Source organism: Urocitellus parryii, chromosome 2 (genome assembly GCF_045843805.1).
Source record: "Urocitellus parryii isolate mUroPar1 chromosome 2, mUroPar1.hap1, whole genome shotgun sequence".
In the NCBI taxonomy this organism is placed as follows: domain Eukaryota; kingdom Metazoa; phylum Chordata; class Mammalia; order Rodentia; family Sciuridae; genus Urocitellus; species Urocitellus parryii.
In genome coordinates, this window is record NC_135532.1 from 41,852,166 (window position 1) to 41,865,635 (window position 13,470).

Consider the following 13,470-nt stretch of genomic DNA (forward strand, 5'->3'; position numbering starts at 1 on the left):
GACTCAAAATACCTGATAATGCTCTAAAACTAGGGATCTTGGGGGAGATTGAGGCTTTTTAAAGCCCATGGAGTTATTATTCCTCCTCTCCTAACCAGTCCCACGGTAAGCTGAGTTTGAGTGTCACCCTTACAGCTGGGGAGGGGGTGTCTTACTTCCTATGCACCTTATTATCTAGGTCACTCCTGAGTGATTTTCCTCCTTGCATAACACACATTCTACTCCAAGCTATCCCAAACATTTAACCCCAATCCCAGCCACACAATACACAAAATGCAAATCTGATAGTACAATAACCCTGATACACTATACTAATAGCTAGAAGTATAAAAGCCATGGGACTATCCCACAACACTTACTACAGTCTGGCTTGCTTTACCTGCTTCTTCCCCGCAGACAACCTGTGTCCAAACACACTGAGCCACTGCACTTTTCCACAGCAGCCCTGGTCTTCCATTCTAGCATGCCTTTCCACATGCTGCTCTGTGTATCTTAGACAACCTGAAGTCACCTGCTCTCACATTCTTCATAAAAACCAAAGCTTTCAGACGCCACACCTCACCCGACTCCACCCCCTTGAATTCACAGTGCATTCCCTTTGTAATTTCCTTTGCCCCAAAGATTATCCATGATCCAAAAGATCCCTGTGCATCCTCTGAGCATCTCACTCAGCAATGAATTATGTCAATTATAGATCTCCCCCCATAAAGTGTAGGTTCCTCAAAGATATAAACTGTTTCATGCCTGGGACAAAACGAGTACTCAATAGAGGTTTCTGAGCTGAATGAATAAATGCTGGAAGTTAAGACATGATTACATACCAGATTTTGTGAGACTGTTAGACTCTGTTTCTTCTAGCCGAACATCTGAAAATGAAGCTTCTGAAGGTAACTTCTTCTGCTCATCTTTTAAACTCTGAGCAATTTGCTGCATAGAGAGATCAGAAAGAACACTATAGTCTTGTTTTGAGGAGTGTGTGGCAATATGAACTGGTTGAAAAGATGTTGGGGAACTCACATAAAATCAAAACATCATCCTATAAGTACTTCCTAATTAAAAAGGGGGAAGTATACACCTAATCATTCATGGAACAACCTGTCATTACGTGCCTTTGATGTATGGAAGTAAAAAGTACACATAAGCTATTTGGCATTCTTACAAAAAATAAATAAATAACCTGAATTTAAGATAAATCTATGTAATGTGGCATAGTCTACAACAAAGCTGGTCTGGTCTCTCTAAAAAAGTCATTCTATAAAAACAAAAAACCAAAGGAGGTGGGGAAGGAAAGGAGTCTTAATTTGTTCAAAAGAGATTAAAGAGACATAAAAACCAAATGCAACACAATAAACTTGATGGATCCCATTTCAAAAAGCTTTTGGTCCAGTTATAAAAGACATTTGAAGGACAAATGAAGAAATTTTAATATGAACTATATGTAAATAACACTGCTGAATTAATGTTAAATTTCTTTTAAGTGTGCAAAATGGTATTGTGGCTATGTGGCAACAATTCTATTCTTAGAAAAAGTACTTAAGATGAATTATCAAGATGTCATCAACTTACTTTCAAATGACTGGGCAACAAAGCATACATTCAAAGACAAAACAAATGTGATAAACATTAACAACTAGTGAATCATGAAAAAATTACAGATTTGACTGGATATTTGATGATAGCAAGGAACTAAAATGTAAACTCATTTTAGGTGTGAAAATGGTATTATGGTTGTGTTATAAATCAAAGGGCTGGGCTGGGGCTGTAGCTCAGTGGCAGAGCACTTGCCTAGCATGTGAGAGGCACTAGGTTCGATCCTTAGCACCACATAAAAAATTAATTAATTAATTAATTAAAAGCATGCTGTCCATCTACAACTATTAAAAATTTTTTAATTAAAATGCCTTTTAGAGTCACCTACTGAAGTATTTACATATTTTAATGATGTTTGAAACTTGTTCTAAAATAATTAATGCAAGCAAGAAGAAGTAAGGAGGTACAAAAAAAATGAGACTGGCCATGTTGAGGGTTGGGTAATGGTATGTAAGAACTCATAACAGTATTATCTATACTTTTACTTGTATTTAAAATTTTCCATTAAAAAAGTTCTAGGTTCTAATTATAACAATAATATACTAAGCATTCTTTAAACTCTGTCCAAAATTAAAAGAAAATGAAGGTACAATATGGAACAGAAAGACCAGAAGATAAACCTAGGCCTTCAAACCATATATAAGAACTAGATATTTTCTAATTCTGAGATGACTCCATGATTTACGAGAATATGACACAGTTCTACAATGTCAGCCAACTACAATGGCTCCTGTTATGGACTCTCTTCTATGACACTTATAAAGAAAACAGAAAAATCACAGAAAGCACTAATTGACAATTTAAAAATTAAGAATGCATATGTTCTGGCAAAGGGGGAGAAAACTGAATACAAAGTTTAAAAAACAGAACTTAATGTTTAATTCTTCAAGGTTTTAAAATTATTATTTCCTATGATTTTCACAGCAAGTTTAACTTGATTTTACATTTTGAGTGAGAATAAAAAGAAAAATCCTATTTTAACTAGCATGAAACATTCAAAAGCTGTATGGGGGCAGGAAGGAGATAAGGTGTGGAGCCCCTACCTCCATCATGACTAATTTATCAGGATATGCCAGGTCTCCAGGAGCTGGTTTATAGCCTGTGATGTCTGTCTGAATGTAGATGTGAGTTCGGTACACAAGTCGCTCTTGTACATCTTCCAACATCTGCTTTACTCCAGCTGCAAATGCCCCCAGTTGTTCAGCTAATAAAAAAAAGAAACACATCATCTACTCCTTTAGGCTCAGGAAACTATTTTCTTCTCATCAAGCAGAAACAGTATGAACCATTTTTGCTCCAGAGACTGTGGTTGATTCTATTTCAGAATAACTCAAATGACCTAAAATAAGTTTAATAAATGTTTTCAATTTCTTCAATTTTAAAATTGGCCCTTGTATCTCCTTCCTGGGACTCTGCAAAATTATTTTTATTGTTAATATGAATAATAAATATGAATTCTAAGAGTGCTTTGGACTCTTCAAAATTCTTTTAGCCAGGCACAGTGATATATGCCTATTATCCCAGTAATTTGGAGACTTGGACAGGAGGATCACAAGTTTCAGGCTAAGCATCTTAGTAAGACCCTGTCTCAAAATAAGAGGAAGGGGTAGTGGAAAGCAGAGGATGTAGATCAGTGGTAAACTGCCCTGAGTTAAATCCCAGTACCAGAAAAAAAAGAAAAAAAAATTATTTTATATAGCTTCAGACTAATCCTAAGAGATAGACCTGGCAGCTTATTAATTGGGTTATAGTCTATATCTTATAAATAAATTGAGTCCCACATATACTGACTTAACATTTTCACAAAGACAAAAAGTAAAAAATAAAAATACATATGAGTTTATAAAGACTTCTTCATTTCTAAGATGCCATCAATGTTAAGACAACCAGTATTTCAGTAATATCTTTCCAAGGGATAGACAGTTGGAGACAGTATATAATAACATACATAAAACATTCATTTTAATTAAAAAATTGTCTTATGAAAAAAAAACTGTCTTATGTTCAGGAGCATTAATAAGGGAGAAAATGTATATATTAGACTAACTAAATACAACAGGAATGACTATAAAAGAATAACAAACTCATAGAGTCTACTAACAAAAGCCAAAGTGAAGACAATAAATTCTGCCAGTTCGTGAAGGGTATTTTTTATAAAGGTATCTAAGTATATGATTAAGAAAATCATGTTTTCTATGACAATCAAACCAAATATCAACAAAGTAATCAGATGGATAGGGCAGAGATGTTCCAGAGAACTGCTTTCCTTTATTTGTAACTATTTGAGCTTATTTGTAATTTCAAAAAAAATGAATCATTAGAAAATTGCTTTTATTTGTTATTTCAAAAATTACTACATATAAGTCTGCTAAAATAATTCCAATTTTTAATCAAAAGTATGCGATACAGCCAGGCACGGTGGCACACACGCGTAATCCCAATGGCTAAGGAGGCTGAGGCAGGAGAATCTTAAGTTCAAAGCCAGCCTTGCAACAACAAAGCACTAAACAACTTAATGAGATCCTGTCTCTAAATAAAATTCAAAATAGGGCTGGGGATGTGGCTCAGTGGTTGAGTGCCCTTGAGTTCAATCCCTGGTACCAAATAATAATATAGTCAATTGCTTTATATTCTGGTAACACTGTAGTAGAAATGCCTAATCCAAAACTAAAAGTCAGTTCTCTCTAGATTCCAGATGCCAGAATGAAAAGTGACTAATTAGGCTGCAATGTAGAAATGGATGGTTTGCCTGCCATGTGCAAGGCCCAGCGCCACAAAAATAATAAACGTGATTCTTTATTTTGTTACTAATTTTGCCCAGGTTTTAAAATTCTTTTCCTAATTAATTTGTAACTTTAGTCACAGAATGTTGCATCTTGATTCAAAAAGGGGCAAGGCATCAACCAAACCTTCAAAAATATTTTTTAAAAAATTAAAAATTAGGGGCTGGAGTGGTGGTTCAGTGGTAGACTGCTCGCCTAGCATGCATGAGGCACTGGGTTCGATCCTCGGCACCACATAAAAACAAACTAATGTATCCACCTATAAAACGAAAGATACATAAATAAATATTTTTTAAAAAAATTTAAAAATGCATAAGTTAAGTATTTATGCATTGGGATTATGGGAGGAAAAAGATCTAACTTTTTTTCAAATTCACTACACCACAGACATAATTAAAAGACTTTTAAAATATTCACTTCTACTTATTTACCATTGTTCTGTACATGATCTTCAAGCACTTCATTTTTAAGAATTCCACAAAGTTCCGACAGAGTCTCTAAGTGAATAACATGAATTATCAGCGGCCTGAAGACATCATATAATGACACGCACAGTTTCTCCAAAAGCTCACTAAAATGAAAGAATAAAATATGGTTATTAGCAGTAATCTTTTCAGGACTTTCTAATACTTTAAAAGCTTCATTGATTACTTCTAGCTAATAAAAATAATAAATATCTACTGGAAAACAGCATCTGGGAACATTACAGAATGAGAAATGATAGGCTGAAAGTATTTTTGTGAAACTTTTTTCTTTAAAAGCTCAGAATCAATAAGCAATCCACAGAAGACAGTTCAAATTTACCTTCCTACAACCAAAAGTCAACCTATTATAACTTTTATTTATTTTAGCAATAATATTCTGTATGTCCTTTCAAAAACAAAACTATTTCAGTAGAATTTGATTACCTTTTATATTTCACTTCATTGTAAATCAAATGGTATGTTTCCTCCTCAAAACTTTTTAATATGTACAGGTTTAGATAAATAAAACTCAAAGTAATATAGACACATACCCAGTATTTTGAGAAATTTTAAACATTTGAAAAGAAAAAAATTAGGTTGTCTATATTCTTCATATTGTCAACAGTACATTTCTATATATAGTATTTCATCAAAAGTGATCCCTCAACCAAAACCATAAAATACATTTTTTCTCTTCCTCATTACTAAAGTCATAAATAAAAATCTTTAAGAGTCAAAATAGCCAACATGAAGAAACCAAAAGGGACTAACAGAAATGAAAGACACTTTCAGAAAAAGAAAAAGTTATTAAATAGTATCTGTATTTTAAGTACCTTACGTTAGAATCATGAAATTTTTTAACTAGAAGGAATTATTTTACTAAGTGCAAACAGGGGATCTAGATTCCTGCATAGACTTCTTCCTGTTGTACCAAAAAAGTCTCCATAATTATACTATGTCAGCCTTTAAACCACATATTTATTTTAAGAAAATAACCTACCCCATCCATCAATATTCTGTTCACAAACATAAAAAAGTTAAAACACTGCAGTTAATTATATAATACTCCTATAATACACTACTCCATCATGGCCATTAGCAAATTAAGTCTTATCAACAAGAGTTAGATCCCATGTACTACCTACTCTAATTTTGATGTCGGTTTTGTAAAAAATTCATTGTAAAGTTGGTGCTCATCCTGGCATACATGGACCATAAAGGCACAGCCACCGCGAACCTGCAGTAAACACATACACCACCTGCAGTTAGAGACACATAACATTCCAGCATTTGTGATATAAAGCCAACACTTTTACTGCAAAAAAGATATGCATACATTTATAAAACAACTTATCAAAGAACAAAAAAAAAATGATTCGCTTCCATGGATTAATGCCCAATGGGATTACAGGTGATTTAAATTTTTTATTAATGCTTAATTTTCTCAACTTCTGATAATAACATAAATTTCTAGTTGAAAAACAGAATGTTTTTAAAAAGAACCTTTATGTTTTTCTATAGTATGAATTAAAATTGCAACTAGCCAAAAAAGTACTTCTGCAGCACAAGTGAAGCTAAAATTAAACTATCAAAATAAATCCACTAACTTTGAAGCCTCACCTTTCACAGAACAATACTTACTGATGAATCTTCATACCTCAAAAATAAATTAAAATGAAAATAGTTTGCAAAGTTAAATAAGGCTTAATACTAAACTAGATTTATAATAACTGAAAAAAATTTTTAGTTTTCTGACATGGGAACCCAAACTGATTTACCCAAGTAAATAAGGGGGGTTATCAAAATAGCTCAGAGGAAGGATTAACATTAAACCAAAACAAGGAGAAACTTACCAAGGCACAATGATCTCTGTTATTTTGGCTGGTTAACTCTGTGACAGTACAGGCAATACTAGGGCCCAGAAGGAGCTCCCGCTGATCAAGGTAACACTGGTGGATATCATTAAGCAGTTGCTGGTATCTGGTGGAAAGCAAGTAAGATTGGGATCTGAATCTTTAATTTCTAATATGTAAACTAAATCTGGTCTTAAATCCCAGAATAGGTTATTAAATCTCTAAAAGCATAATGGTCACACCTCAGTTGCCTCTCAAACGCTTAGAAATACAGATATAAAATAAAACCCATAATTAAGTGATGCCGTAGCTTCAACTTTTAAAGGATTTGGCTTCCAAAAGAGAGACATCAGGTCTGCCCAAATGAAAAGGAAATACTGCTTTGGGGAAATCTGCTGCCATTTAAACTTTCCAATTAGGTCTGAGAACTTGCTCCCCAAAGTAAGTTATATACTGCAAGAACAAGATTGGAGGCGTCTGCTCAGAAGATATCAGTGACACAACTAGATCTGGGAAAAATAGTAGAGGAGGAGATAATCAAATCAAAGAACATCTGAGTACTCACTCAGGTATTTTTTCAGATCGCTGTTCTATTTGTTCAATAAGAGTCTGCAGAATAAAGAAAAATACATTGAAAAGCATCTTTTTAATTGTACTTTCAATTACTTTCTGATTATAACAGTATCACACACTCAAAAAACTTTTTACATACAAGTTAAAATAATAAAAAAAACTCCTGGATAGTACTAAAAAGTAAACACACTTAATATTTCAGTATATAGTCTCAGTTCTTTGTACCCACTGTTACTATATTTTTCTTTAAATGTAACTGGAATTATATCATATATTTGGTTTTATAGTCTGTTTTTTAATTAACACTATTTCAAAAGTATTATCCTATCAAGTAAATCTGGTATTAGATGAAAATGTATAGAAAGTCTTAGCATGGTACCTGATACCTGAAAGAATGAATCATCATTATAAATAAACATTACACAAATTATTACACAATATTCTATACTACCCTATTGAGTAGATATATTCTGAGTCAATTACTCCACTGTTCAACATTTCAGTTGTTTCCAAAAAATCATAATCTACTGGTCAAGAACCTGAAGTGAAACTTTGGGGGTTTGAGTGTCTGCTCCACATAGCTGTTTGAGCCCAGGTAAGCTGGTTCACATTCTGAGACTCCACTCCCTACCAAATAAAACAAGTATCATAAAAGCACCTACTTCTCAGGTGGGGACCCCAACAAAATGGATCAATAGAGAGATGTATATTAGGCTTTTGGTCTTTTCTCCTAAAAAATTTTTAGAAAGGAATCCATATACATGCCTACCAGCAGTCCTGTTTGTCTCACCAAATCCTCAAAAGCACTATTATACCTTAATGTGCCAATTTCTGACAAACCAAAAACAAACAAAAAAAAGCCAAACCTTAACTTAATTTTTCATATTTTCTGTGAGTACTCTGGTCTTTTTATAATAGATCTTCATCTTTCTTATACTGATTAATAAGCACATAGAATATTTAAAAATATTGACCTTCTTACCTGTTGCAAACATTCTAGTGTCTGCCTTTGCTTCTGCTATTTAAAATTCAGAAAATTTAAATTTTATATCCTATATTTTTTCCTAATTTTTTCCAATAATTTTTTTCTGTTTTTTTTTGGGGGGGGGGCAGTCTGCTTATTACTTTTTTTCTTTAATTTATGGGTTCACTTATTATAATATGAAGAGCTTACTTTTTTTTTTTCCCCTCAAATACTTAGCAAATTTTCCCAATGTGCCATGTAGAAAACTCCAGTCCTTTTTGATTTGGGATGTTTGGGAACAAATAGAAGAAATTCCACTGGAATTTTTACTAGGAGTACCCTCCAACCAATAAGCTACAATGGGAAAGAACTGATATTAAAAAACAGTCTCCCCAACCAGAAACAAAATAGTCTTACCCTTCATTCAGTCTTTCATGATTTTCAGTCTAATTTTATCATTGTCTTCATCTCTGTAATTCCATTAACGTTACTGCTAGGTGAATGTTATGCTGTCACTAAATGTATTGCTAGGTGAATGTTATGCTGTCACTAAAATAAATGGGACCCCATGACACACACTAATTGATTTCTAATAGTACATAGGAAAGCATTTTGTAATCACCCACCACACTAAGCTGTGTTATACATACCATTTCTTTCCTAATCACATTTTGTCATTGGTATTTGGCTAATAAACAAGCAATCAATCAGGTACAATCTATATCTCATACTACCAATTAACCACTCTATATCTTTTATTAAAAAAAAACTAAGTTAAAAAAATTCCCTTTAATTGGCTGACTTTTAAGAAAGAAACAAGGAAGAGAGTGAAGTCAAGAGTCAGCAAAAGTAAATTATTCTTTGTAAGAACTTCACAATGAGTAAAAAATTAACTATCTCAGATGTGTCATATAAATAACACACACACACACACACACACACACACACACACACACACACAAACTCTCTCTAGATAGATAGACAGACTTTTGCTCCCCCCATTTCCAATTGCTTTATCAAGATAAATATAAAGTTAATTCCTTTGCATACCAGATGTGCTAAGGAAGCACATTCCCAACCTCATGAAATATACTGCCAATACAACATCTACTTCTCACTGAATGACTGCAAAAATCTTCCTTGTTAATCATGCCTCCCTATCTCAAATCTCTCTTCAACATAATTCATTTTTATACTGCATCCTTAATCTTATGAGATGGCAAATTTAAACAAATCACTCTCCAGATTAAGACATCTCACTGGGGGCTGGGGATGTGGCTCAAGTGGTAACGTGCTCGCCTGGCATGCACGAGGTGCTGGATTTGATCCTTAGCACCACATAAAAATAAAATAAAGATGTTGTGTCCACCGAAAACTAAAAATTAATATTAAAAAATTCTCTCTCTCTTTAAAAAAAAAAAGACATCTCACTGTTCTCTAATTTTCCTTAATTAGCCTGACATTTAACATCCCTTGTGAGATGGTCTTTGTTATCTTTATTGTCATCTTTCCCATCACACACCACTAATGTCCTGTGTTTCTATGAGAAATTGACAATAAGAAATTACATGGAGTCCTCCCAAAATACAAATCTTTTGTCTCTAACAACCTTCTCTATAACGCCATTCTCTATATATATTATTAAAAAAAAAATTCTTTCATCAACCCTCTTAGGTCCACTAAATATCTGAACTTTTTAAGCTCAATTATCACCTTCAGCTAGAAAGCTTCCCCAAGCATCAGAGAAGAGCTGGGTGTTTCCTGCTCTTTGGACTTCGGAACACCCAGCACCCAGCACCTAAGACACACTGCTGAAATGTGAAAAGACAATGCCTATATTTCATTCATGTTCATTTTCCCAGGATAAGCAAAGGGCTGGCTAAATAAATGTCACAGCAAAATATGCTACTTATGATAATAGACTTACTCGGACTTTGGGGGCAGCAGTTCGAAATTTTACATAAAATAATGTGAAGGCATTGTCTGCATTAGGTACAGATGAAGGATCCTAAAGAAACATGAGGGAAGATAGGGAAGAAAGATAATTAGCAAACAAATAATTATTCAGAAAATGTAACATTAACCATTTAACAAGTCTTGGTTGGCCTCTAGAACAATCAAAAGCTTAGAGAGAAAAATCTCAAAGATTACATATTATTATTAGTTATGAGAAATAAGTGGAAATGTCACCTCTCCTCCCTTATTTTCATTAAAATTTGCCTTATTATTTGAATATTAGCAGTAAACAGACCTAAATTCAGCATATGACAGTGGCCAAATTATTTAACCTCATTTTAATTCAGTGCATTCATAAAATTTCCACAATACATACTTACAGAGGTTTTCTGCAGTTCAACAGTAAAGCACTAGTGTAGTAGGTACTAGTACTTCCTAAACTCACTGAAAATTCCACTAAATAAAAAAGTACAGTCTGGCTGTTTCATCTCATCTAAAAGCAATGTGAACAGTACAACAACCCAAATCACTGGCTTTGAATTCAAAGTTAAAGACACTCCATGTTCTTCAGAAAATAACCTTAAAAAATAAAACATAAACTTTATGGTTTTATTTTCTTAGGAAAGAAATATGCTCAATGACCGTGGTCCTAGCTAATTCCATTCTTGTTTTCTAATCTAACACCCTGTTTTTTTCCCACTGTAACTAATAACTGCAACCTGTAACCTGTTTCCTTCTTTTACTGATTAGTTCTCCTAAATGAGTCCCTTTTGCTACTATTCTCCTGAATGAGTTCCTTTTGATACTATACACCTCTTAATACTACCAAGCATTAGAACATACTCAATAAAAATGTTTGGTAAATTTAAAAAAATATAAAAACTACCAAAAAATAGATAATAAGGTAAAGAAAACGATTTGGGGCTGGAGAAAGGGCTCAGTAGTACAGCACTTGCCTAGCATGCACTAGATATTGGGTTCAACCCTCGATACAACAACAACAACAACAAAATTAAAATTATTCATCACACAGACTAAGCCTACTTTTACTATTTTGATATATTTTCCAAAATTTTCATGAGAAAAAAATGTTTTAATATTTTTCTCATTTTGTTATTTATTATGTAATAGTATATGCTTATCACACTGTTAAATATTATTTGAAAATAAGATTACAATGGATACTTATAAAATAACCATTTTCCCTGTTATAAATAAAACTGCAGTACAGATTCTTATTTAATTTAATAAAAGGTAAAAAAATTTTGAATAAAGCACTAATTTCAAACAAAGTTTATGGAAGATAAATGTATCAATAATAAAAAAACAAGCTGACTTTGGGATCAGTTAACTCACCCTTCTTAGTAACTGATTTGTAAGGGTCTGTAGTGTATTCACAGTATATGTCTTCATGAGGTGCAAAGCTTTAGAAAGACATTGTTTAAACTTCAGTAAATATACAGGGTAATCTTTAAAATTAGGCTGTAAAAGAAAGGGAAAGATTTACAAAGAGGAAACAAATGCTAACAGAAAGCAAACTTTAAATGAAAATCAAGGTGTCTTTTAAGTAATATATAAAACTCAAAAGTAGGTTTCATGTAGATCATAAGCTTCACAAAGACAATCAATCTGACTGACTTGGTCTCAGCCAAATACCCTACGTCTGGCACAGAAAAGAGGTTCAATCAATATTTGCATTTGTGAGCAAAATATATTTTTATCACCCAAAACTTGGAATACGTAAAGTCCGTATAGAAAAAGGACTTAGGAGACATGAATACAGCAGTAACTCCTTGGGGGATAGGTTAATCAGAAAGTTTTGTCTTTATTTCCCCCAATTAACATTTCCTGTTTCCAAAGAAAAATCTCACACATCAGGATAGTAATAACTTTAAAATGGCTCATCCTTTTAGACAGGATAAAGTTGAGTGAGCCAGGACCCTTTCCATTCCAGGAGTCACCTTGGGAGCTAAAATTATTTTTTATATCACTACTGATACCAATAAATTTACTAGTTTTTATTCAACATGCTACAACACATATAGCCATCCCTCAGTATCCAAGGAGGACTTGTTACAGGATCCCCAAGAATATTAAATTCATGGATGCTCAACTCCTTTATATAAAATGGTGTAGACTTTACATATATCACCTTCATACAACCTCCTGTAAACTTTAAATCATTTCTGTATTATTTATAATACCTAATACAATATGATTCCTACATAAATAGTTGTTATACTATATTGTTTAAGACCTAATGGCAAGAAAAAGTTTGTGTGTGCTCAATACAGGACAATTTTTTTTTCTGAGTCTTTTCAATTCTCAGTTGATTGAATCCACAGGAGCAGAACCCTGGATACACAGAGCTAAATATATTTTTCCCTTCAGGAGAAATAAATATTTTACAGCACAAGAAATAATAACAGGAATGTTAAGATTTCTTTAAAAAGATATAAAATACCATGACTTACATGAGATGAGATATATGTTATACAATCATCTAACTTGGCCAGCATAGGTATAAATCCTTCACTATTCACAGACAATGTAGGGGAATTCAATTTCTTCGAGGAGAAAAACAACAACAAAAACAAATAATCAATTGACCAAAAAAAAAAAAGTCACATAAGGAAAAGTTAAAAATTACAAATTAGAGTTTATATATATATATATATATATATATATATTCCTTTAGGATATGATAGTGCCTTTACATTTTAAAAGTCATCAAAATATCCTTAAATATTTTCCATGTATAAGAATAAAGAGGAAACAAACAAAAAAAAAATATTGATTCTGATTATCCCTAATAAGCTTTAAAGGGGCTCTGCAAGATTAGAAAATATTTTTATTAAACACTGCACAATGTTATATTGAAATAACACATCAAGTATCCAAATTTCCCACTTTCTAGCACTTGACAATGTGTATACAATGTGTATATTTCTACTTTTGAAGACTGATAATTTTCTTATAAAGGTTTAACTAGCAGTCACACTAAATTCAGCAATCATACTATGAAAGTAAAATATTATTAGACAATTATGTCTTATCTTGAATTCAAACAGCATGGCAATAAACTGTTTCCCATTGCATTTCATTGTTAACTATTAGTTTTATTTCAGTGTCTTTATTAAACTATAATAATTATGATTATTTTAGTAACAACACTATTTTTACATAACTATTATGATTAACTTATGGTTAAGAAACATAATTTACACAGCAGTCTTTATTGAGTCTATTATTTGAGATATAGCATATATTATGAGAACTATACATTT

The 13,470-nt window shown here is 32.6% G+C and overlaps 1 protein-coding gene across 2 annotated transcripts in view; it reads right to left on the reverse strand.

Annotated features, from left to right (window-relative positions):
• Cog3 (component of oligomeric golgi complex 3) overlaps positions 1–13,470 on the reverse strand; it is a 53,387-nt gene that overhangs the window by 26,439 nt on the left and 13,478 nt on the right. For both annotated transcript variants that reach the window (XR_003302927.2, XM_026411963.2), the window contains exons 6-14: positions 12,658–12,750; positions 11,540–11,665; positions 10,155–10,235; positions 7,256–7,299; positions 6,691–6,817; positions 5,983–6,074; positions 4,805–4,944; positions 2,634–2,794; positions 822–927 (exon numbers count right to left, since the gene is read on the reverse strand). Coding sequence is in view for 1 of the 2 variants with exons in the window: in XM_026411963.2 (XP_026267748.2) it covers positions 822–927; positions 2,634–2,794; positions 4,805–4,944; positions 5,983–6,074; positions 6,691–6,817; positions 7,256–7,299; positions 10,155–10,235; positions 11,540–11,665; positions 12,658–12,750 (970 nt within the window). In the remaining variant the exon portion in view is untranslated. The remainder of the gene's footprint in view (positions 1–821; positions 928–2,633; positions 2,795–4,804; positions 4,945–5,982; positions 6,075–6,690; positions 6,818–7,255; positions 7,300–10,154; positions 10,236–11,539; positions 11,666–12,657; positions 12,751–13,470) is intronic.